Here is a 25,701-nt window from a genome sequence, read left to right on the forward strand (position 1 = left end):
GTCTATCTAAAACCCTAGAGCACTTGTTCCCAATGAACTAAGTACTACTGTTTTTCCAAAGCCAAGCCATGGACTCCCTACTTTTGAATACCTGGTATCATGAGGACTGGCGCCTTGCTTTTACTTCTAAGGGGAAAGTTGGAACCGGGCAGCAGTGCACATGAGAAGGTCCCAGGTTCGATCCCCTGCAATTTCCAAGCAGGGCTGGGAAAGGCTCCCTGCCTGGAAATACTGGAGAGCTGCTGCCAGTCAGTGTAGACAACACTGAGCCAGATGGAGCAATGGGTCTGGCTCAATCTAAGTCCATTTCCTCTGTTCCTGTCACAAATCGTTCCCAAGCAGAGCAGCGCCCCTTTGTGGACCGCTGACTCCTCTAATGGCTTCTGGACTCCAACTCCCATCACACCTGACCTTTGATCTTCCTGGCTGGGGCTGATGGGAGTTGGAGTCGAGCAAGATCACGAGGGAAGCTCCTTCCCCATCTTTACGTATTGAAAAAGTGAGCTCTTTCCCTCTCCTTACGTAGCTAGCTTAGCTAAAACCGAGTCACATCTAGTGCCGGATTTACATGCAGGCTGAGCAGGCCGCAGCCCAGGGGCTCCTAATCTAGGGAGGCCTTGGCCTCTTGCAAAAAAAAAAAAATTAAAAAAAATAATTGAAAAACAGGCAGATTTAACGACCTAGGCCAAGTTGCTTGGTAACAGTAAAGAAGAGAACGTGGTTTTATTTCTCGTGATCAGATGCTGCTAAGTTTGGACCTCCCAAGGTCTCCCAGTCCAGGGGCTCCAGTTGCTTCAATCTGGGGCTGGTCACCTGCATGGAAGGGTGCTGTTAGCAAGCCTGAGAGAACCACAAGGTACCCACGAGAAAAATGGGTGTAAGGGGTTTTGGAGGATCCTATGAGGGGAAGGAACCCAGAACAGGCAGGTGAACAAAGTGAGCATCCTCTGTTGTCACAGAATCCAGTTTTGTGTGTAGAGGCTAAATGGAATGGAGCCTCAGAAGAGAGGGCATGGCTAGCTGGCTGGCCCACTGAACAGAAGCATAAAGGTAAAAAGGTAAAGGGACCCCTGACCATTAGGTCCAGTCATGGCCAACTCTGGGGTTGCGGCGCTCATCTCGCTTTATTGGCCGAGGGAGCCGGCGTACAGCTTCCGGGTCATGTGGCCATTGTGACTAAGCCGCTTCTGATGAACCAGAGCAGCGCACGGAAATGCCGTTTACCTTCCTGCTGGAGCGGTACCTATTTATCTACTTGCACATGACGTGCTTTCGAACTGCTAGGTTGGCAGGAGCAGAGACCGAGCAACAGGAGCTCACCCCGTCGCGGGGATTCAAACCGCCAACCTTCTGATCGGCAAGTCCTAGGCTCTGTGGTTTAACCCACAGCGCCACCCGCGTCCCGAACAGAAGCATACCACGCTGCAAATTTTTGTTGCTAACCCTCTGTATGAGTCTCTCTTTCTCTCACACACAAACATACACAGTCTGCCTACACACATACATGCAGTGGATTGTATCCAACCATGTTTTACTTGGGAGTAGACCCACTGAAGTTAATGGACCCAAGTTAGTCGCGCCCATTATTTCCAACTGCACCTACTCTTCACGTTTTGTCTTTGTCCTGGGCTTCCGCAAACCTTGTTCCCGAGAGCTAAGCAGCTGTAATCGAACTCCCGTCTAAGGTTTGCTATCTATAAAAAAGGCAAATATGTATATATTTGCTTCCAGCCTTGTTAAATACTGAGCGGGGCTCAGAGTCCTTATCTCCTCTTGGCTGGAGGTCCTCCCTCTCTCCTCGCCACCTGCCCATAGCTGTCAACGTTTCCCCCTTTTTTTAAGGGAAATTCCCTTATTCCAAATAGGATTCCTTGCAAGAAAAGGGAAATGTTGACAGCTATGCTGACCTGCCCTGCTTCTGACATTTCACTAAGCCTTGCCCCGATTCTTCTCAGCCATGAGGACTAGCCACTTGCTCCGAATTAGGCTCCGAGTTCCAGCACTCGAGGGCAGTGCTGTCCGGGAGCGCTATTATTCTTGACGGACGTAGGGGCCTGACTCATCATTAAAGTCTTATATATATATGTATCCTGTTTCGCTGGCTCTCCCTTGCGTGGAGGAAAGCTTCTCAAATGTCCTGGTCTTGTGACGGTTACTTTGGACATGCCCCAGGTCCTCGGAGCCAGCCTCCTGCGGATCTCTGCTCACGGCAGACCGGCCCAAACAGCCTGCCCCTCCTTCATCTTTTATTGGCTCGGGAGAGACTTTAATCATCACCCTTTAGCCCAAAATCGTAGGGGCATGAGGACAAGGAGGTCCAAGTATCCGGCTTCTGAGTGAAGTCCGTTCTGCTGCTGTTAGACAAGTGCCCTCTTGGATCAGTCAAATCAGGCGTAATCACGGTCTGTTTTTTTAAAAAAGGAATCCACCCGGGAGAGAGGGTCCCTTTCTGCTTATGGATCTCGGAGCATCGTCCATCCCTAAGAAGACATCCCTCGAGGATTCAGCCGCTGAGCCACAGGCTTCCGCCCCAAGTTGCTGCAGGGAATTATGCCGATTTATTCCTTCCAACTTCTGGCAAGAAACAAAGAAAATTTTGGTGCTGGCAGGGCCGCTGGTAAGACCCCAAATCCGTGGTTAAGACGCCAGTTCTCTGTGCTGGCAAGACAACTTCCTGTCCCAATCTGAAGCTGATATCTGTCAGCTTTTGTCTCCGCTCTGGATAGCTGAGTCAGTAAAGCGCGAGACTCTTAATCTTGGGGTTCTGGGTTCGAGCCACTCATGGTCCCTTCCAACTCTACAGTTCTGTGATTCTATGGACCTTGCTGCTCACGGTTAAATTGCCTGAGAGCTAAGTCATGGGTAGACCAAGGCCGGGGGCCGGATCTGGCCCATTCGCGTTCTAAATCTGGTCCGCAGATGGTCCGGGAATCAGCGTGTTTTTACAAGAGTAGAATGTGTCCTTTTATTTAAAACACATCTCTGGGTTATTTTGGGGGCCTGCCTGGTGTTTTTACATGAGTAGAAAGTGTGCTTTTATTTAAAATGCATCTCTGAGTTATTTGTGGGGCATAGGAATTCATTCTCCCCTCCCCCCAAAATACAGTCCGGCCCCCCACAAGGTCTGAGGGACAGTGGACCGGCCCCCTGCTGAAAAAGTTCGCTGAGTCCTGAGCTAAGTTGATGGAGATGAACTCTGCTGCATAACTCCCATCTAAAGTCTGATTTCAAGACCTTAGATCTGAGCTATTTAGCTGCTCAGGTTTCCAAATGTAGGCCTGTTTGGCTGCCAAGCTAAAGGTGCTCATATTAAAGGGTGGGCAGCAGGATTTTAATCACCGCTAAATTCACAAAGATGTCATTCCATTTTCCACAATCCACACCATAAATTCTTCCCAGCACAATATGACAGTTTCTAGGGTTATATGTCTCCAAATTTCCTTAAATTGTTTTCCCCCAACAGACACTCATCCAGTTACTCGTATTTATGATCCATGTCGTCAGCACAATATTCTGTGGCCACCTTGGCAAGGTTGAGCTGGCTTCTGTCACCCTTGCCATTGCGGTGAGTGTTTTTAAATATATATATATGTGTGTGTGTGTGTCTGTCTGTCTGTCTGTGCGTATGTGTTTTAAAATGTCCCTGGACCTCTGCCGAGTTTCCTCGTTGCATCTCTGAATGAGTCAACGTCCAATCAGGATGTGTGCCCAGAACGACGACTCATTCAGAGCCAGGCAAGGGAGCGGAAGACTCCTTCTAGAGAGGGTCATTGTTGGCCTTTCACACACTTTGGCTGGATTAGTAAAGCATGCCTTGAATTTGGGAAAGAGCTGTAGCTCAATAGTAGAGCACCTGCTCTGCATGCAGAAGGACCCGGGATCAATCTCCAGCATCTCCTGGAGAGCTGCTGTGAGTCAGTGTTGACAGTATTGAGCTCGATGGACATTAATCAATGGCCTGATTCAGTATAAGGCAGTTTCCTATGCTCCTGTTTAAATCATCCATTAGTTTGCGTTAGAATGACGAGAAATTCTGTCTCATTCTTATAGGATAGGTTCTAGCTCAGTGGTAGAATGCCTGGTTTGAGTGCAGAAGGTTCCAGATTCAGAGCCCAGGTGTGTCTGGGAAACACCCCCTGCCTGAAGCCATGCAGAGCTGCTGCCGGTCAGTGTAGACAAGCAAGCCAGGCCAATGGTCTGATTCAGCATAGGGCAGCTTCCCATGTTCCTATTTTATTTGGAGCTTCTCGGTTTAGAAAACAGGTGGCTCAGCTGTAAGAAGCATGAGAAACCCCGAGAAGAGTTTGGCAGCCGAAAAGTTTAAGGGGTGGTTGTGTCTTCCCTGTCAGGAAAGGCTGCAGCCTTTGGGACTTACCAGTTTAGAGAAAAGGCGAGTGAGAGGAGAACAGGGTAGATTTATTCATGGCGTAAAGGTAAAGGGACCCCTGACCATTAGGTCCAGGTTGCGGCGCTCATCTTGCTTCACTGGCCGAGGGAGCCGGCGTACAGCTTCCGGGTCATGTGGCCAGCAGGACTAAGCCGCTTCTGGCGAACCAGAGCAGTGCACGGAAACGCCGTTTACCTTCCCGCTGGAGTGGTACCTATTTATCTACTTGCACTTTGACGTGCTTTCGAACTGCTCGGTTGGCAGGAGCAGGGACTGAGCAACGGGAGATCACCCCGTCGCAGGGATTCGAACCGCCGACCTTCTGATCGGCAAGTCCTAGGCTGTGTAGTTTAACCCACAGCGCCACCCGCGTCCCTATTCACGGCATAGAGAAAAGTTTTTCTCTCTGTCTCATAACGCTGGAACTTGGCACATGCAACGAAGCTGAATGTGTGAAGATTCAGGAGAGATGAAAGGAAGGACTTTGTCACACAGCTGACAGTTAAACTACGGAACACACGAGGCAGTGATGGCCATCCACTTGGATAATAATAATAATAATATTAATAATAATAATAATAATTTACTATTTATACCCCGCCCATCTGGCTGAGTTTCCCCAGCCACTCTGGGATGGCTTTAAAGAGGATTAGACAATTTCATGGAGGAAGAGATGGCTATGGGTGGCAGTGATGCTTCTAGATTCCAGGAGCTGGAAGCCGCAGGAGGGGAGAATTGCTCTTGTGCTCAGATCCTGATTGCAGGTTTCCCATAGGCATCTTGTTAGCCCCTGTGAGAACAGGATGCTGGACTAGAGGGGACATGGGCCTGATCCAGCAGTAGTGGGCTGGATAGTGGGCTTGATGAACAAATAATTTATCCTGCTCGAAGGCAGACAGCCTCTGACAATAATAATAATAATAATAATAATAATAATAATAATAATAATAATAATAGTAATAATAATAATACTATTATTTATACCCCGCCCATCTGGCTGGGTTTCCCCAGCCACTCTGGGCGGCTTCCAACAAAGTATTAAAATACAGTGGTCTGTTAAACATTAAAAGCTTCCCTAAAGAGGGCTGCCTCCAGATGTCTTCTAAATGTCAGGTAGTTGTTCTTCTCTTTGACATCTGGTGGGAGGGCGTTCCACAGGGCGGGTGCCACCACCGAGAAGGCCCTCTGCTTGATTCCTTGTAACTTGGCTTCTCGCAGTGAAGACTCCAGACCATAAGATTGTGCCATTCTTTCTAGCATTCAACATTAGAACCCCTCAATTTGTCTGCCTGTTAATTTCTCCCCTCTCTGATGGTCCCTAGGTTATAAATGTAACAGGCATCTCTGTTGGATTTGGGTTGTCTTCAGCTTGCGATACGTTAATATCACAGGTGAGTAATGGCTGGCTGCCGCTGTGTGTTCGAATTCTGGTGTATGAAACGTAGTCTGAGACAAGGCCAGCGTCAAGGTGTGTCTTGCCTGAACATTTTGAAAGGCTGGTCACTGGGAGGGAATCAGTGCTGGGTAAGACCTGCAGGGAAAGGAAACTCTGAAGATGGGACTAGTTTCAGTTTTGTATATAGTTTAGTAGCCGCAAACAGCTAAGTAAAATTTGTTCCTTATAATCCAGACTCTGTAGATGATTTATAAGCTTGCAAAATGCTACAAGAACCTGTAGCTCTTCAGAAGTTGCTGGACTACAACTCCCATAATTCCCCTGACCTTTGGCCTTTGTGGGACTGACTCTGGGATAACCAGCCTCATATAACCCACATCCTTAAATCTAATCAATGCGTGAAGGGATTAAGACCATAGAGTAAGCTGTCCTGCTAGGCTTAACTAGGTCGCTCCCCTTCACCTTAGGAGGAACTAGGTAATCAAGTCTTTGTTCCCACCCCAGTCTAGCTCAGAAGCTCAGCATGTGAAGAGGCTAAGCTGGAGCAACAGCTTAGCTGCACAGCTCTCACAAGCCATTCTTGTGTTTCTATACCAATAATTTAGGAACTTTCACAGGAAGTTTTACTGCCTGTGCATTCCCCCCCCCCAAATGCTGTATGGAAAAGCACATGAATTTGACCTTTGGAGAGTTTGTAAGTAAAACATTTTAAAGTTACTAAACCTGTGGTCAAAACAAAAAAAATTCCTTCCAGTAGCACCTTAAAGACCAACTAAGTTAGTTATTGGTATGAGCTTTCGTGTGCATGCACACTTCTTCAGATACACTCAAGAAGTGTATCTGAAGAAGTATCTGAAGAAGTGTGCATGCACACAAAAGCTCATACCAAGAACTAACTTAGTTGGTCTTTAAGGTGCTACTGGAAGGAATTTTTTTTTGTTTTGACTATGGCAGACCAACATGGCTACCTATCTGTAACTAAACCTGTGGTCTTTTTCTATGCTAGGAGAAAATTTGGAAATCACAAAGGCTTATGTTAAAGCTCGAACAGCCTTTATTTCAATGCTTTAAGAGTACTTGCCCCAAACCTGGATCTTGTCATCCAGGGAATTATCATTTTATATCTATTATGCGAGTCAGAATCTAGTAATATCTGGAGGGCCACAGGCTCCTCACCTAGAGAAACAATGCCTTCTCTTTCTAGAACACCCCAGAGCAGTGAAGTATTTGAATAAAACTCCTGTTGTGAGTTACCTTTGTATCCAAAGGCTGGAGAGTTTAAATGATCCTTCTTCTTTTTTGGGGACCTTCACTCACACGCCCCCCCCTCCCCAGACGTATGGCGGGAAGAATATGAAGAGGGTGGGCACCATCCTGCAACGGGGGATCCTCATTCTGCTTCTCTGCTGCTTCCCCTGCTGGGCCGTCTTCGTCAACACAGAGCAGCTCCTCTTACTCATCCGACAGGACCCAGATGTCTCCAGGTGGGGAGAAAGAAAAGGGAAATCCTCCACCCAGCCGTTTATTGGACTTGAGGCTGATCATTGTGCATGTGATTTCCCCCCTTTCCCATGTCCACACACAATACCCCATATTTCCAAAGGTGGCTAGTGCCCACTGGGGCTGGTAGGGCGGAAGGCCGGGAGCCGAACAGCAGGTGGCGCCAAAACCAATGATAGGAAGAGACAGAGTCAATGAAAGGCAGAGCCAACTAATTCTTGCTTTGCCACCATCTTGCTCTCTCCTGAGTTATACAAGGGCGAAACTGAGGCCACAATTGCACCATACGTTCAAAGCACCACGATACCACTTTAAATAGTGGTGGTGGTTGTTATTAAATTTACTACTAATTTATCTTGCTACAGGCAACTCAAAGCGACTTACAGAAACGAACAAGCACATCCACAAGTTGAAACCAGGAAGAAAAAGAAATACTTTAAAACATGCCACCCACTCTGAACAGCCCTAGATCATCAGGGTTTCCCAAACATGGGTCTCCATCTGGTTTTTTGGGCTACAGCTCCCATCATCCCTAGCTAGAAGGACCAGTGGTCAGGGATGATGGGAATTGTAGTCCAAAAACAACCAGAGACCCAAGTTTGGGGAAACTCTACCCTAGATCATTAAACAGCAAAGGTCTGGTTAAAAAAAAGAATGTTTTCGACTGGTGCTTGAAGCTATATAGCAATGGTGCCCAGTGAGCCTCCCCCAAGGGATCATGGGAGCTGTAGTACATTAAGGATGCTGAGCTACAATTCCCAGAGTTCCCTGGGAAGAAGGATTGATTGATTAAGCCACCCTGGGAGCTGTAGTTCCGAGGAGGAAACCGGGTTCACCTAGCAACTCCCAGCACTCATAAGAAACTACAGCTCCCATAATTCTTTGGGGGGAGGCCTGGTTCTTTAAAGTGGTGTAGGGCTTTAAACGTGCCCTGAGGTTGAAGAGGGAGGGCACAAAGAGTTGGGGCTAGAGTGCCCATTTCTGCAGTCACGATGGCCTTGAAGTGAGGGATTCTGGGATAGCTGCGGCATGCAATCGTTTTTCTTGTTTTTCTTGACAAGGCTTCCCAGGAATGCCAGAAAATAAAGGCATTGGCAGGGCACGGGGTGGGGTAGCTTCTGCGCTGTTATGATGGGATGCCCCCCCCCCCCAGGGATGGGGACAAATATCAGCTGCAGGATAATAAACTGCTAATTTTGGGGTTTTGTTTTCTTTGCTCATTTGTTTTCATTGCTCCAGGCTCACACAGGTTTACGTCATGATCTTCATCCCAGCGCTTCCCGTAAGTCTCCTATTCCATCCTGCTTTCTTTCATTTTCTCGGTGGGGTCTTTTAAGTGGAACGGGTGGCAGTTCAGTGCTGGGAATACCTGCTTTGCTTGCAGAAGGTCCCCCAGGTTCAGTCCTCTGCAGGTAGGTTTGGAAGCGGCCACTGCCTGAAACCCCGGAGGGGCACTTCCAGGCCTCTTGTGCCTCTAGAACAGTGTTTCCCAACCTTGTGCCTCCAGCTGTTTTTGGACTACAATTCCCATCATCCCTTGCCACTGGTCTTGGTAGTCAGGGATGATGGGAGTTGTAGTTCAAAAACAGCTGGAGGCACAAGGTTGGGAAACACTGCTCTAGAAGATATCCGCAAGGCAGGCTGTGACCCAACTGGTCACGAAGCAGCACAGGTGCTACATTGGTTGGACTGCCGCCTGTCGAAAGCCCCGTTTGTTTTCCAAAAGGGGCAACTGAGAAAAGGCGATATAAAGAAGATAGATGCATCACTGGGGGAAGAGAGCATTAATTTGCTCACACACCCCTGCTTTGGATCGCAGGTTGTATTCATTCCTCCTTGCTCCACAGGCGACGTTTATTTACCAGATCCAGATGAGGTACCTGCAGAATCAGGTAAGATGCTCTTTCTCTTGTTGGGGAATTAAAGGCAGGAAAGGCAGCTGAGCAGGCAGCAGGTTTCAATCCCCAGCATCTCCAGGGAGGCCTGGGAATATCTCCGGCCCGACTGAAGCCCTTGAGGAGCCACTGCTGCCAGTCAGTGCAGGCAATACTGAGCAAGATAGGCTGACTCAGTTTAAGGGGTGCAGTTCCCTGGACCCTCCCAAGTGTCCCTGTTTTCCAACTGCCTCTCCCATCGTTCTGCCCGGATGCTGAGGTCCAGTGCTGAGGGCCTTCTGGCGGTTCCTTCACTGTGAGAAGCCAAGATACAGGGAACCAGGCAGAGGGCCTTCTCGGTAGTGGCGCCCGCCCTGTGGAACTCCCTCCCACCAGATGTCAAAGAGAACAACAACTACCAGACTTTTAAAAGACATCTGAAGGCAGCCCTCTTTAGGGAAGCTTTTAATGTTTAACAGACCACTGTATTTTAATACTTTGTTGGAAACCGCCCAGAGTGGCTGGGGAAACCCAGCCAGATGGGCGGGGTATAAATAATATATTATTATTATTCTTATTATTAGGGAAATGTTGGTAGCTCAGTGATAAAGCACCTGGTTCATCTCATTGCTAAAATAATATCTTGTTTCAGAGGATCATCTGGCCTGAGGTTCTGTGTGGCATTGCTGGAAACATCGTCAATCTGATTGCAAATTATGTCTTCCTCTACCAGCTTCACATGGGGGTTAGGTAAATGAGAAACGGGTGGCAGGACCAACCTGAATTTTGAATGCACCCCCTACCCACCTTTTTCTTTCTTTCGTCGGTGGAACGCTAGGAATGTATTGCAAAATCCTTTGTTTGTATATATCAAGTCAAGGGTTTTGGGTGGGGACGTTCTTGGACAATCAAGGTCTCTGCAAGGTTGTTGTTTTGACAGCAAGCCCAGATCTACAACCAGAAAGAACCTCTCTTTAAAAGACAGTTGGGGGGCAGTCTTACTTGCTCCTTAAATGCCTCCATCATGTCTGTGGAAGTAACAGTCATTCCTCCTTGTCCCTGTTTCCTGCATTTAACCACATTTTTAAATGCATTTCCCCTTCAATTTTCCTGGTTAGCTTTTTAAAAATTTGAAGGAGGTATACCGTATTTTTCCATGTATAAGACGAGTTTTTTGCTAAAAAAAATTCAGTAAAAAAATTGCGAATCGTCTTATACTCAGGTGGTTAAAATAAACACAACTCACCAGTAGCGTTGAAAGCTGAAAAAAAAAAAGCTCCAAAAAAACCCCAACACAACAATTTTCGGCAATCCGCTCCAAAAAAGCTCAACAAAGTTGCTCAGTTTGATGTTTAAAATATTGATTTCTTAAGGGTTCAAAAAAGGGGTTTCCTTATACATGGGGGACTGAAAAATACGGCAATTATATCACTTTCAACAGACCCATTGTGATCTTCGGTCCTTCAATGAAGTGTGTGTTGCTTTTTTTCCATTCCCTCAGTTATTGCGATTTTCGGGAATGGACCCGAACGGTGCCATGGGGTTGGCGCTTCCTGCCTGCACAAAGAAAGTCGGGGTGACCTCCTAAGGCCTAATTATGGGGGTTGCCAACCCTTTTAGGCATGTGGGGACATTTGGGTGTCTGTGTGAACACTGTGGAAGGCATTCTCCTCTATTACTTCTCTTCCCTCCTTCCCCAGATCGACATACACATACACACACACACACACACACACACACACACACACACCACCGAAAGAGAGGATTTGGGTCTAACTCAAATCCAGCCGAATTCACCTGAGCCTTGAAAAGCACCACAGAGCATCACAAACTTTTTATCGATAACAACCAGTTAGACAAATTAAGGATCTATACAACTTTGTAGCATGCAGAGAATAGCATTTATAGAGAAATCAGGGATTGGAACTGAGGGAAGTCGGGGGGGGGGGAATGGGGGGGAATTAAGGATGATATGTTTTAAGATAATATGCTTTGTTTAAATTCCTAATAAAAATTGATTAAAAAAAAGAAAAGCACCACAGAGCAGAAAGAGGGAAAGAGCGTCACTCTCTCAACTTCCTCCCTCAGCTCTACGAATTTTTCTAGCGAGGGGGGAAAGTCACCCCCTTTTCCTACTTCATGGCCAGGGGAGCAGTGGGTGGGCGGGTTCAGAGGGTTTGTGGGTGCCAGGGAAGGACCCGAAAAATCGGTCTCTAGCCCCCACCTCATACGTTGCCAACCGTTTTACAACGCTCTACTATGTAATGTTTCCAACGTGGCCCTCGCTTATTTGTTAATCTCCCCCTCCTTTCCTCATTCCAGGGGCTCTGCCTGGGCCAACACCATCGCACAGTATTCGCAAGCCATTGCCCTCTTCCTGTACATCAAATGGAAAAAGCTTCACGCTGAAACCTGGGGAGGTAGCCTGCTTATTTCCCAATGCCCCCGTCTCTTCCGAGTTTCCTTTCCCAGTTTCATGTTGGAAGTGCGACCGCAGGGATCATTCAGTTTGTAACTCAAGGGTTAATTCTGTTAAAGGCAGCTAGCCCAGAGGGAGGGGGAGCTGTTGCTTAGCAACCATGTGGAGGGGCATGATCCTCCCTGAGGTAACACATGCTCTGATTGGAGGTGTAGCTTTGAGGACGTTTTCTCCCCTCTGTTTGGTTGAATGTCTCTTCTGTATACAAGACCTGCTTTAAAAAGACAAAACCTCTGTGTCCGGTTCTCTTCAAATTTATATGCTGCTTTTGTCCAGTTTCCTCAGTGAAGCATTAGCAAGACTTTTCTCTCTATGTACATAACAAATGTTGCCTCATCAGAAAATAGAATTGAAATCTGCCCTGTTTTTCTCTCCCTTTCTTCCCTGCTCCCTCCAAATCCTAGGATGGTCCACCGAATGCCTCCAGGAATGGGACGTGTTTATGGCCTTAGCTGTTCCCAGCATGCTCATGACCTGCATCGAATGGTGGACCTTCGAAATCGGAAGTTTTATGATAGGTCAGTGGGAGGGGAGGTGTCATGGGCAGTGGGAGGGGCCAGAAGACCAAGCCAATCGTATTGGAGCATGGCAATTACAATACAATACAATACAATACAGTGGTACCTCAGGTTACATACGCTTCAGGTTACATATGCTTCAGGTTACAGACTCCGCTAACCCAGAAATAGTGCTTCAGGTTAAGAACTTTGCTTCAGGATAAGAACAGAAATCGTGCTCCAGCGGCACGGCAGCGGCAGGAGGCCCCATCAGCTAAAGTGGTGCTTCAGGTTAAGAACAGTTTCAGGTTAAGAACAGACCTCCAGAACGAATTAAGTACTTAACCCGAGGTACCACTGTATCCAGATCCAACTATCTGCACGGCTAGGCCGGTGACATAATTGCACAGGCACCAATTGCAGCTCAGGAACTGAGGCAGAGATAACAACCAGTGCCCTGTTAACTTTTTATTCCTTTACACACACACACACACACAGTATTTATTTAGATTATCTGGGGCTCAAAATGTCAAATGTAGAACTTGGCTAACATTTTATATAATGAATTTTATCATGCAAATAGTAAATAATACATACCACCTATTAGAAAAAGTAATACATACAGTGGAACCTCAGTTTTCGAGTGTCTTGGAAGCCGAATGTTTTGGTTTTCAAACGCCAAAAACCCAGAATTGCTTCTGTTTTCGAAAACGCCTCGGAAGTCGAATGTTTCAGAAGTCGAATGGTCTTCGAGAATGGATTACGTTTGACAAATGCGGTTCCACTGTACCAAGTACAGATTCTGAAAAATAAAAAAAGGACACCAACCTTACAAACATTTAAAGCTATGGAACTACAGTGGACCCTCGAGTTACGTAACTTTTGGGTTGCGAACGTGGCAAGCCTGGAAGTGGCATCTCCAGTTACTGACTTTTCAGCTTAAGTACGGACCCACAGAACGAATTTAATTCATATCCGGAGGGTCCACTGTATTAGGTTGACAAATACCGTACTTTTCTGTGTATAAGACTAGTTTTTTTCTTGAGAAATCATGCTAAAAAATGGGGGTCGTCTTATACAGGGGTAGTGAATAGGGTGGACATTTGATTGGTTGCTGCTGCGGCTCTTCCTGGCTATTGTGTGTGTTATTGGTTGCTTCATCAATGGGTGGTGTTGATTGGCTGATGCTGCGGCAATTGGACGGGCGATTGGCAGCTTCTGCCGACGATGGGACAGACGGGGGGCGGATTTTGTGATGCGTGCGGGAGGATGATTTTCGGCAATCCCCCCCCTAAAAAAAACTCAACAACCTTGGGGGTGTCTTATACATGAGGGCGTCTTATAGACGGAAAAGTATAGTAAATATCACCTCACATAACTAACAGCCTGTATTAAACTATTTCCAAACAACAGGAGAGCAAGGAAATAAAAATATGGCTGATACTTTTTACTTTTCAAACTTCCTGCTCCCCCCGGTTATAAAGGGGTTTGTCTCAGTAGCACCTCACCTTCTTGGGGAGACTCCTGAGAGCTGGAGAGAGATGCCTTAAGGGCCGCAATGTTTTGAATGTCTGAATGCTTTGAATGTGTACATGTCTAAAGCTCAGCACAGTCCTCTGTCACTGATTCCCATGTCCTGCCTTCCCTCCTCCCTCAATTGCTCCCAACCCAGGTCTCCTTGGGGTCCTGGAGTTATCGTGCCAATCCATCATTTACGAAGTGGCCACAATTGCCTACATGGTAAGACCGTCTCCTGTGCTGCATCACGTACAAATTATTATAGTGTTACATTTTGGGGTGGGTGGGTAGGGCAAGTCTGGACGGTGCCTTTGGGTCGCTGTGATCCTGTACAGGTTAGGTCTGAGCAGAAGAGGAGGCTGAACTGGTCAGACCAGTTTCTTTGTAAGATAATGGCCAGCGAAGGGCCCTCAACAGCATCTCAAAAGAGTGAGCTGTGTTGCCATAGAGACAACATGGGGGAGACTTTTCCCCATCTCACCTAGTCATCCTAGGAGGGAGAACAATAGGTTCAGCGGCAGGTGAATGCTTTTTTGTTTCAGCAAACTTTGGGGAAGTATGGATGTTGTTTTATTGCACTTACTTTGTATTGTTTTAATAGCTTTTATATATGCATATATAGGAACGCGGGTGGCGCTGTGGTCTAAACCACTGAGCCTCTTGGGCTTGCCGATCAAAAGGTCAGCGGTTCGAATCCCCGTGGCGGGGTGAGCTCCCGTTGCTTGATCCCTGCTCCTGCCAACCTAGCAGTTTGAAAGCACACCAGCACAAGTAGATAAATATGTACCGCTCCGGCGGGAAGGTAGACGGCGTTTCCGTGCGCTGCTCTGGTTCGCCAGAAGCGGCTTAGTCATGCTGGCCACGTGACCCGGAAACTGTCTGCGGACAATCGTTGGCTCCCTCGGCCAGTAAAGCGTGCTGAGTGCACAACCCCAGAGTCATCCTCGACTGGACCTAACGGTCAGGGGTACTTTTACCTTTACCTTATACATGTATATAGTTTTAATTTTATTGGTGTTTAATTGCTTTTTAATGATTCCCCCCCCTTTGTTTTTAGTGATTCTTGTTTCTATCTGTAGGCTGCCTTGAGTCCCCATGGGCGTATAAATAGATATATAGTTATAAGAATAATAACGATGGGCCGAGTGGGACTGCGTGTGTGTTTGAGAGTTTTGGCTGATGGTGGAAAGAGGCTTGTCTTGCTCTGTGCTGGACCCAGAGCTATAACACCATCTGCTGGGATGTTCATGCTGTGAGCATCCGGTGCCCAGGTTGTCTAGACGTGTAAACAAAACCATATATCCTGCAATCTCCATCGACCTTCATTCTCTCGCTGCTCAGAGATCAGGGTTGTGCTGTATATCATATATTTTATGTATATATATGGGTGGGGCAAAAGTTGCAGAAACTGCCCATTGCATACCATGATATTATTTAGGATGCATGGGTATGTTTTGAAGAATGCCAGCTTGAGATTTTTCAGGGCGGTGGTGGTTTCTCAAGGGTGAGATGCTTCCAGTGAACATACAAACACAATCGATGATCCCAAAAGCTTTGGTTAAGGTGTCAAAAGCAACGCTGTCCTTTCCAGATTCCGTTTGGGATCAGTGCATCTGTTAGCGTGCTGGTGGGCAACGCCTTAGGGGCTGGGAACTTCGAGGAAGCCCGGAAATCCTTTGTGGTCTCCATTTTGTGCACAGGTACGTGGAATTTGGGACACGGGTGGCGCTGTGGGTTAAACCACAGAGCCTAGAACTTGCAGATCAGAAGGTCGGCGGTTCGAATCCCCGCAATGGGGGAGCTCCCGTTGCTCGGTCCCTGCTCCTGCCAACCTAGCAGTTCAAAAGCACGTCATGTGCAAGTAGATTAATAGGTACCGCTCTGGCAGGAAGGTAAACGGCGTTTCCGTGCGCTGCTCTGGTACGCCAGAAGCGGCTTAGTCATGCTGGACACATGACCCGGAAGCTGTACGCTGGCTCCCTTGGCCAATAAAACGAGATGAGCGCCGCAACCCCAGAGTCAGCCACGACTGGACCTAATGGTCAGGGGTACCTTTACCTTTACGTGGAATTTATCAGCAAGCTCTTCTCGTTTCATAGAACTGCAGAATTCGAAGGGACCCCGGGAGCAGTCATCTAGTCTAACCCCCCGCAATGGAACACAGTTATTTCATCTTATACCATGTCCCCCTTGGCAGCCATTTTGTGACTGGCTCCCACATCGCTTTCTCGACATTCAAAATGGTCCCCCCGAACGGTTGCCAACCCCTGTTTTAACGCTTCTTGGGACAAAGAAGGCAAAAGCCATAACTTCTCCCCTCAAGGCATTTCAGGACAGCTGGGTGCCAACCATAGGGTTAAACTTTAACCCTTTTTGAGAGCAACAGTTACAGTGATTGCCACCTTTCTTCCGTTTGTACTCTCTGGCTTGTGTCTGATGCTAGTCCTACCTAGAGTAGACCCATTTAAAATAGTGGGTATGACTAACTTGGGTGTCTGTTAATTTCAGTGGGTAAAACTTAAACTTATAAATTCTCTTTGATCTTCTCCAGTGTTTTTTTTCCTGCTAATGGGCACCCTGACGGCATCCACAAAGGACGTCCTAGCTTATATATTTACCAGCGATGAGTAAGTCACAAAACATGTGTTTTTTAGGCTGACAATAATACTTAGCATCAACGTGGTGCCAAGTCCACACCTTACATTTAAAGGTGCTACGATGTCACTGTAAACAGTCATGGCTGCCCCCAAAGAATCCTGGGAAGTGTAGTTTGTTGAGGGTGGTTAGGAGACCCCTTATTCCCCTCACGGAACTACAATTCCCCAGGTTCCCTGGGAAGAGGGGCTGAATGCTAAACCACTCTGGGAATGATAGCCCTATGAGGGGAATAGGAGTCTCCTAACAACGCGGGTGGCGCTGTGGGTTAAACCTCAGAGCCTAGGGCTTGCCGATCAGAAGGTCTTTAACAACTCTCAGCCTACTGTCCGAAATCAAGGCCTCATCTGCAATATATATTTAAAGCAGTTTCATGCCACCTTCAATAGTCGCAGTTTTGGTATGCGTACGCACCTCGCCTGGCGTGTTCTGAGCGATGCCAATTTTTCTCCTGTGAAATGGATATACCGTATTTTTCGCCCCATAGGACGCACTTTTCCCCCTCCAAAAATGAAGGGGAAATGTGTGTGCGTCCTATGGGGCGAATGCAGGCTTTTGCTGAAGCCTGTAGATCAAGAGGCATCGGTGCGCACCAAACCCTCTTGCTCTCCAGGCTTCAGGAAGCTATCTGCAAGCCTCGCGCGCCCGGCAGGAGTTCCCGTGGGCTTGCAGGCAGCAGCCTGCAGCCCGAAGCACGGGGCGCCCTCCGGAGGGATCGTGGGATTGTAGAGTTGGAAGAGATCCCAAGGATCATTTAGTCCAGCCCCTGCAATGCAGGAATCTGTTGTCCTGTGTGGGACTCGAATCCGCTACCCTGAGATTAAGAGTCTCATGCTCTACTCCAGTGTTTTTCAACCACTCTTCCACGGCACACTAGTATTTTATAATTTTTCATATTTCTGTTTACTTACTATTTCATAATAAAGTAATTATAAAATACTTTGTGTTTATTTGATTCCTATTCAAGAGAATTACTTTATATATAGTCAATATAGGCACAGAGTTAATTTTTTTAACATTTTCTAATGGTGGTGTGCCTCGTGATTTTTTTCATGAAACAAGTGTGCCTTTGCCCCAAAAAGGTTGAAAAACACTGCTCTACTCACTGAGGTATCCCTTTTTGTTTTCTGCCTCTCTGCAAATAGGGAGGTAGTTGAACTCGTGGCAAAGGTCATTCCCGTCTACGTCGCTTTCCACCTTTTCGAAGCCCTTTGTGTGAGTATATCCACTTTTAAGGGAAATAGGGTGGGGGTGGTCTCTCATCTTGTTTAATAATAATAATAATAATAATAATAAATATTTATACTCCGCCCTCCCCGGCCAAAACCTGGCTCAGAGCGGCTAACATCAAACATATAACACATTAACATAAAATCAGGCAATCAATTAAAATACATCCTAAAATCAGATCAGGAAGTTGAATTGAGGTTGGGTTGGGGTTTTTTAATGCTTTGCACAATGCACAACCTACTCATTGTTCTCATGCCTTCTTAAGGAGAGGTCTAATCCAGTCTCAACAAAAGAAGAATGGATACTAAAAACTTATGAAATATGCAGAAATGGCGAAACATACTGGAAAATTAAGAAATCAAGATAACAAACTTTTTTTTATAAACAAATGGAAATGGTTTACTGAATATTTACAAATAAATTGTAAACTGATAAGAACATTGGCAGGATTATTGAAATAACCTGCAGTTTCATAAAAATATATATTTAGATGAATAAATGAACAAATATAGTTAATTTGGATATGCAGAAAATATTAAAAATAAAGTTCAGGAACTGCAGAAAGAGGGGGAAGGAAGTCAAATTTTTAAATGTTAAAATGACAGTAAATTTTTTGAAAAGAATCAGGGCTTGGCTCTGGAAAGTCACGAATAATAAGAGAACAGGAGAAAAGAGTTTTAAAGCTCTCTGCCTTGTTTTTTGGGGGGCCAAGGCCTTCTTGGCATACTGGCTCCAGAAGGATAGAGGTGAGCTCATGGGGACAGTTTTCGTTATACGCTTTTTGTTGTATTTTGTATTTGGTTAAAGGGAACAGTGGATATAGATGGTAGAATAAAAGGAGAATTACCCAGGTGTCTAGATCTGGGTTTGGGACAAGTACTCTTTGGTGAGAAAACCCCAGCATAGATTTAAAACCACAAAGCATGCAGCAAAGTGTGGAAATATAGGCTTCCAAAGTCCCCCACTTCCCTTCGCATAGAAAGAGACCACATGGTCGGTAAGTTAAAATGGTTTACTTACAAACTTTTCCAAAGTCAGATTCACGTGCTTTTCCATACAGCAGCAAGAAAACACAGGTAGTATAGTTTCCAAGTGTTACACTGTTCCTAAATTATTTCTATGGAAAAACAAAGATGGCTCGCTAAAGTCATACGGTCTAAGCTTGGAGCAGCCAGCTTAGACCTCCTTACTGGTCAGGTGGAAGGGAAAGACCAAAGAGTTTGGTCACCCTTCCTCCCAAGGGACGGGTGTTGAAACCTAGCTAAGCCTGACAGGACAGCTTACTCTATGGTCTTAACCCCTTCCATGCATTTAGAGTGGTTCTATGAGGCTGGATGGAGGCAGGTGGCACTGTGGGTTAAACCACAGAGCCTAGGACTTGCCGATTAGAAGGTCAGCGGTTCCCCGCAACGGGGTGACTTCCCATTGCTCGGTCCCTGCTCCTGCCAACCTAGCAGTTTGAAAGCACCTCAAAGTGCAAGTAGATAAATAGGTACCGCTCCAGTGGGAAGGTAAACGGCGTTTCCGTGCGCTGCTCTGGTTCGCCAGAAGCGGCTTAGTCATGCTGGCCACATGACCCGGAAGCTGTACTCCGGCTCCCTTGGCCAATAAAGTGATATGAGCGCCGCAACCCCAGAGTCATCCATGACTGGACCTAACGGTCAGGGGTCCCTTTACCCTTTTATGAGGCTGCATATATCCCACACCTTGTTGTGCGTATGGGCTACCCCCAGAAGGTAACCCCCGTGTGAGACGCAATCATATTGCAACCCCTTCTTCCCCTCTTCGCAGTGTACCACCAGCGGGGTCCTGCGTGGCACCGGGAAACAGAAGCTTGGCGCCATCTTCAACGCAGTCGGGTACTATGCCGTGGGATTGCCGGTGGCCATTGTGCTGGTTTTCGTGGCCAAAATGGGACTCATAGGTACCGCCTTAATACCAAGTTTGCTCATTGGTCCGTCTGGCTCAGTATTGCCCACACTGATTGGCTGTGGCTTTCAGGAAGGAGTTCCTATTCTTCTACCTGGAGATGCCATCGGGGATCAAACCTGGGACCTTCTGCATGCAGGCCAGGCGCTCTGCCCATGACATATAACCCCCGTTGACCCTTCTGTGTGGTCTCTCTCCATTTTCTCCCTCAGGCCTCTGGCTGGGCATGTTGATATGCGCCCTTATCCCTTGCATATGCTCTATAACCTACATTGGCCGGATGAACTGGAAGCAGGCGGCTGAGGAGGTAGGGAGATTAATAATAATAATAATAATAATAATAATAATAATAATAATAATAATATATTTATACCCTGCCCATCTGGCTGAGCTTCCCCGGCCACTCTGGGCGGCTTCCAATCAAATGTTAAAAACAATACAGCATTAAATATTAAAAACTTCCCTAAACAGGGCCGCCTTCAGATGTCTTTTAAAGATAAGATAGCTACTTATTTCCTTGACATCTGGTGGGAGGGCATTCCACAGGGTGGGCGCCACTACCGAGAAGGCCTGGTTCCCTGTAAGCTCACTTCTCGCAGGGAGGGAACTGCCAGAAGGCCCTCGGAGCTGGACCTCAGTGTCCGGGCTGAGTGACAGGGGTGGAGACACTCCTTCAGGTCTACTGGGCCGAGGCCGTTTAGGGCTTTCATCCGTGGCCACCTTGGCTTGTAGCTGCCGACGGACACCTCTGTGGATTCGTCAAATTCTCTTTTGAAGCCACTCAGATCAGACCCAACAGGTGAAAAAGGAACAAATGCATAGGAAGAACGGGGCGGTGTTGGGGGCCACATAAAATGATGTCAGGGGCCACATGAGGCCCACCTAGACAGCAGGAGCTCTGTTGGAGTAGGAAACAATAAGATGGCCAAGGAGAGTTAATTTTCTATTGTTTCTTTATCCTGTTTTTATCTTGTGAGTCACTCCAGGGTAAAACTGGAAAATTACTGCAAGTGCTGAACATAGAAGCTGCCTTACTTTGATCCAGCCCCTTGGTCCATCCAGCTCAGTATTATGGACACTGGCTGGCAGTTGCTCTCCAGAGTTTGTGGCAGGGAGTCCCACCGCCCACAGCCCAACCTGGAGATGCTGCCAGGGACTGAAACCGGCACATTCTGCATGCCAAGCAGGGACACCAGGCACTAAGCTGCAACCCTTCTCCCTGCGGAGAGGTCCTAGAAACCTTTAAAAAACACACCCAAATCCCTGGCCGCACAAAGTGCTTCCTTAACGAACTGTCTGGATCCGTCCTCCAGGCTCAGCACCGTGCAGGATTGACCCAGAGGCTGCCCCCGGAGGGTTTGAACTCGGCTCCCGTCCCAACCAAGATGGCTCCTTCTTCCGGTATGGAACACGGGTTTGTTTTTTGCTTGTTTGATCCTCAAAGGAGGTCCAGTGTCTGTCGCCCTCAGAAGTGTGGCCGCTTTTCGACTGCAAGGCTTAGAAACAGGGGAACCGGCGGCTCCTTCAAAGCCCAAGGGTAGCCTCGAAATACCCATTAACACCAACCCCACAGATGCAAAGGGAGGGGGCTATGCCGTTGGGTGGCTGACTTGGTTGGTTTTATAAAACATGGGGAAAGTCATGTCCCCCTTCCTCCACAAACTTATTTTAACCACCCGCTGCGCTGTGGCACAAAACCGTCAGTGCCAGGGCTAGATTTAGGTTTGATGAGTCCCTAAGGTAATGGGGCCCTTTGTATGTCCAGCTGTCCTTTGTCAACAACAAATCCCCGCTGTTTTTTGTGTTGAATATATGCTATTTGGTAATTTATGGACCTAACAGGTATCTAAAGCCATTTGCACATAACAAAAGGCTAGCAGGCGGGGCCCATTATTTACATCACAGGAGCCTACACAACACAAAACCCTGTTGCTGTATGTAGGTTTTATTTTATTTGTTTTTTATCTTATATTTTGGAAACGTATATCCAGGTTTTTCCCCCCTTTGTTTTTTTAGCTTATACGTAAATTTGGCACTGGACTCAGTGCGCCTGGTTTTTTCGTCCAACGTGGGGCTCGAACCCTGAGACTAAAGAGTCTCTCGCTCTGGCCACTGAGGCGCAACGCTTCAGAAAACATACGCAGAAATGGTTTCTGAAGGTGAATCGTGGCTGGAACCTTGTATGCCGCCATGAAGGATATTTGACCGTGTGCTGCCTCCCTTGACAGCGAGCGAAATCCAAGCGAGGGCAGAGTGAGGAAAATGGATACCAGAGGCCTATATGGTCCAGCATTCTGTTCTCACAGCAGCTAACCAGACGCCAAGCTGACAGTCGTGTCTCTCTCCTTTCCCGCCTGCTGCAGGCCAGACGGACGCTCAGAACGGAGCCGTCCTCCTTAGTTTCTCCAAGACCGACGGGCCAACCTACCAGCTCCAGCTGCAGGATGAGACGGTGACAGGCCTCTCCACTGTGGGAAAAGTCCTGACTACAAGGCAACTGATCGTCCAGCGGGGACTGGCTGTTGCAGCTGCCGTCATCATCCTAGCCATCGGCGTCACGATTCGGTTCTTCACCGTTAAAGATTAGGGATATATTCAGGCACACACACACCCCATTTTGATTGGTCCAGGAAGGAAGAAAGAGGGAGGGGGGTCCTGTTTGACTTAGAAGCAAGAAACTGGACCCCAGAATAGCTGGGCGCAGGGCTGTGTTTTGATGTCATCAGTGAGGGCAGGCCGGACTTGAACCCAGAACTTGGTGGTGCAAGAAACCCAGCTCTGGCTCAGAGAGGAATAGCCACACTGCTGCCTGGCAGATGTCACTGTGCTACACTCCCATCATCCCTTGCAGTTGGGGGCCATGTTGGCTGGGGCTGATGGGAGTTGGAGTCCAACTGTTGCCTACCTCTGGCAGGGCAGAAACCATGCTGCGGAGAGGAAGGACCGCCTCTCGCTATGTTCTGCTCAAGAGTTGACCAAAACTGAAATGAATGGGCCTCCGTCAGCTGTGCTCATTAATTCAATGGGTCTACTCTGAGTAGGATGCAACCATGAAACGATATCAATAAAGCGCTCAAGGCCCAAAGGTCAAATCAGGAAAAACTCTTAATCATTAAAAAGCTTCAACCCACTCTCGAGTTTAATCATGTTATATTTGCAGCTTGCGTAAGTTACAAGGATACACCCACATTTCTTAAACACACAGAGAGAGAAATATGTCCATCTTCCCATATAAAATATTTTGATAATAATTCTAAACTAATAATTCTTTCATTCTCTGCATCTAAAATACTTTATGTAAGAAGTGTTTATTTTTTGAAGGGGAAAAGAAGGAAAGGAAGAGAAATCCTTGGAAAAGGTCAGTTGGAAACAAATCTGTAGGTCGCGCTGGTTGAATTTAATCCACCTTCCAGCACAGAAATGGGATGAGTCAGTTGTAGTGCATCAGACCAGCCCCCACCGGTGCCTTCCAGAGGATCGGGACTACAAGTCCCATCGGCCTCAACCAACCTGATGGATTTTGTAGTCCAAAAACATATTGGAAGATGCCAGGTTGCGGGGAGGCTGTATTAAAACGCCCATTTTGGAAACCTCTCTTTTAAAAAACAAAACCCTTTCTCTTCTCCTACCTCTTTGTAGTGAACTCTGGGAACTGTAGCTCTGGGAGGGGAACTTGGAATCTCCTAACAAGTCCCAGCACCCTTATCCAGCTACAGCTCCCATAATTTATTTTTTTTTGGGGGGGGGGAGTCATGACTGTTGAAAATGGCATCACAGTGCTTTAAATGTGATGGGGTTGACATCTGGAAGGCCACAGGTTCCCCACCTCTGGGCGTCAAGGAGTGCAGACTGAAATTGGTCACACAAACACACGCTAAGGCCGCTTCGCTGGGCTCGTGTCACTTTGCAAGCCAAATCAGACTGGGCAGCTGGCCTGCAGCCCGTCTGGATTTCGCAGGGCTCCCAGCTCCAGATCAGCCCCAGGCCGCCTGGTCAGGGATGCTGGGAGCTGGGAGTCCTGCATCGTCCAGAGGTTCTCCACCTCCACCAGATACAAGAAGGTATTTGGCACAGAGTCAGGCCAGAAACCAGCCTGCTCTCTCGCACAGCGCCCTTTCGTTTTGCAACGGGACAACTGCCCATTAGCGTCTTGCAGGCGATACCCTAACCCTCTCGGTAATCCTAAGCAGGCGCAGAAATTCGTGACTGTTTCTGCATGGACAACTCTGGGACAGAAGCGGTTTAAGGGTACAAATTTTCACCAGGAAATTTCCCCTTCTGAAGGGGAGTAAAGGCGGATGAGGACTAGCCTCATTATAGGCCTTTTGGAATATACACCCTGTGTCCCATTAGTATTTGATTGGTTTAATTATTTAATTTGGGACCAGCACCCCATTTATCGAAGGCTTTGATTTGTTTATTTTCTGTACAATTACACTCCTTCCCAAAACCACAACCCCATTCTGATTTCAGCCTCCTTTTGGAGCATTTCACGTTCCTCGTTTCTGATTATTGCTTATTATTTCAAAGACAACCTAAGCCAAAGAGGCGAGACGGGGACTGATGTATCAGCCCATCTGGCACAGAGCAAGGCCATTTCTTTCTTTTCAAAAAGCCTCAGACATTTGTGTGTGTGTGTGTATGAAGAGCCCTTCAAGAACAGCAGCGAGCATATTGACAGCGCTTTTCAGTTCCGCTGCCTGAAACGCCCTCGTTCACAGCGGGAGGCTGTGGGCGCAGACTGTCGCTCAGATCCTCCTCTTGACTTTTTAGTGTGTTTAATGATTAAAAAGAAATGGCAAAATTCCTTACAGAAGTGTGCTTTAGTAACCAGCCCCCTTAACCCGGTGAGAACAGCTTGTATAACACGACTTGTTCCGTCAATGGTGTCGGTGAACCCCGGACTCAGAAAAACGCGACCTGGAAGAAAGAGAGAGGATTGAATGCCATTAGCTCTTTGAATCTACTGTGTTTTCCTTCATTTGTGCGTGGTTTTTTTAAAGGGAAAAAACCCCCAGAAATCTGAAGCTATGCATGGCAGAATGTCCAATGCTGCCTTAAACTGAGGCACGTCATTGACTCATCTGCTCTTAGAATCTGATCAGCAGCAGCTCTGCGGGGGATTGCCAGCAAATGGTCTTTTTCGCGAGCGATCGCGATGGACACATGTCAAATATAGCGAGCGGCCACCGCAAATGGAGCAAGCATTGCAGGGTCCCTTCCAACTCTCCCATTCTAAACTTGTCAGCAGATCATTGCAAGCCACACGCAAAAACAGAAGCATCTCATTGGATGCATATCAGAAGAGATAACTTGATCTTCTTGTTATCCACAAAAATGATGAGAGATCTTGCGTCCCAGGCACTGCTAGATCAGGGATGGGGAGACTGAGGAAGACCTCTCTGCCAATAAGAGCCATTTGACAGTGGAACAGACTCCCACAAGAGATGGCGGACTCTCCTTCCTTCACTGGAGGTCTTTAAGCAAAGATTGGATATAGCCATCTATCATGTGTTTATAGCTGAGATTCTGCATTGCAGGACTAGATGCCGACTCCACAAGTCTATGATTCTGTGTTGCTGGACTTCCAACGCCCCCAGCCAGTAGCCTGGCCACAGGTTACATGAGAAGAACCTGCTGTTCAGGCCAATGGCCCACCCAGTCCAGTTCTCCCCGGGGCCAACCAGATGCCTGTCACAGGGAACCTGCAAGCAGGATCTGGGCACAAGAGCACCATCTCCTTCTACAGTTCCCAACAACTCGTATTCAGAAGCATCACTGCCTCCAACTTTGGAGGCCGAACCGAGCCGCTGATAGCATTTGAAGCCTCTTTTAAAGCCAGCACCACTCTTGTGGGAGGGAGTTCCACAGCTCAACAATGCGCTGCGTGAAGAAACAATTCCTCCATCTGTCCTGAATCTTCCAACCTCTGAAGATGCCCACGAGTTCTCGTGTTAAGAGGAGGGGAAAACTTCTCTCTGTCCAATTTCTCCGTGCCACGCATAATTCTATAGACGTCTATCCTAGACTGGTGACTGGGAGCGGCCACCGAGACCACATAAAACCGGTCTTGAAAGACCTACACTGGCTCCCAGTACATTTCTAAGCACAATTCAAGGTGTTGGTGCTGACCTTGAAAACACTAAACGGCCTCGGCCCAGTATACCTGAAGGAGCGTCTCCACCCCCATTGTTCTGCCCGGACACTGAGGTCCAGCTCCAAGGGCCTTCTGGTGG

The 25,701-nt window shown here is 47.4% G+C and overlaps 2 protein-coding genes across 7 annotated transcripts in view; one reads left to right on the forward strand and one right to left on the reverse strand.

Moving 5' to 3' along the window:
- Positions 1-664: 664 nt before the first annotated feature.
- Positions 665-22,595, forward strand: LOC309357839 (multidrug and toxin extrusion protein 1-like). 4 transcript variants are annotated; one of them, XM_081890390.1, is made up of 18 exons: positions 726-856; positions 2,422-2,617; positions 3,464-3,565; positions 5,710-5,778; positions 7,119-7,267; positions 8,523-8,565; positions 9,131-9,175; positions 9,810-9,907; positions 11,480-11,577; positions 12,041-12,154; positions 13,806-13,873; positions 15,243-15,351; positions 16,203-16,278; positions 17,452-17,521; positions 19,328-19,460; positions 19,678-19,772; positions 20,779-20,866; positions 21,829-22,595. In XM_081890390.1, the coding sequence occupies exons 1-18, from the start codon at positions 741-743 to the stop codon at positions 22,050-22,052; spliced, it is 1,893 nt and encodes a 630-aa protein (XP_081746516.1). In that variant the 5' UTR covers positions 726-740; the 3' UTR covers positions 22,053-22,595. The 4 variants fall into 4 exon arrangements, with proteins under 4 accessions (XP_081746519.1, XP_081746516.1, XP_081746517.1 ...); XM_081890391.1 differs by lacking the exon at positions 9,131-9,175; XM_081890392.1 differs by lacking the exon at positions 726-856 and having other exon boundaries at positions 2,441-2,617.
- ALDH3A2 (aldehyde dehydrogenase 3 family member A2) overlaps positions 22,587-25,701 on the reverse strand; it is a 33,769-nt gene continuing 30,654 nt past the window's right edge. For all 3 annotated transcript variants that reach the window (XM_081890453.1, XM_081890452.1, XM_081890454.1), the window contains one exon: positions 22,587-24,385. Coding sequence is in view for 1 of the 3 variants with exons in the window: in XM_081890454.1 (XP_081746580.1) it covers positions 24,371-24,385 (15 nt within the window). In the remaining 2 variants the exon portion in view is untranslated. The remainder of the gene's footprint in view (positions 24,386-25,701) is intronic.

The sequence above is a fragment of the Podarcis melisellensis genome, assembly GCF_964234715.1.
Source record: "Podarcis melisellensis genome assembly, chromosome: 15".
Lineage (NCBI taxonomy): Eukaryota > Metazoa > Chordata > Lepidosauria > Squamata > Lacertidae > Podarcis > Podarcis melisellensis.

Coding starts and splice junctions, on each gene's coding strand:
- LOC309357839 (XM_081890390.1), top strand. CDS start 741: ATGCTGCTAAGTTTGGACCTCCCAAGGTCTCCCAGTCCAGGGGCTCCA. Junction 2,618..3,463: donor TGGTGCTGGCAGGGCCGCTG/GTAAGACCCCAA, acceptor TTCCCCCAACAG/ACACTCATCCAGTTACTCGT. Junction 9,908..11,479: donor CAGCTTCACATGGGGGTTAG/GTAAATGAGAAA, acceptor TCCTCATTCCAG/GGGCTCTGCCTGGGCCAACA.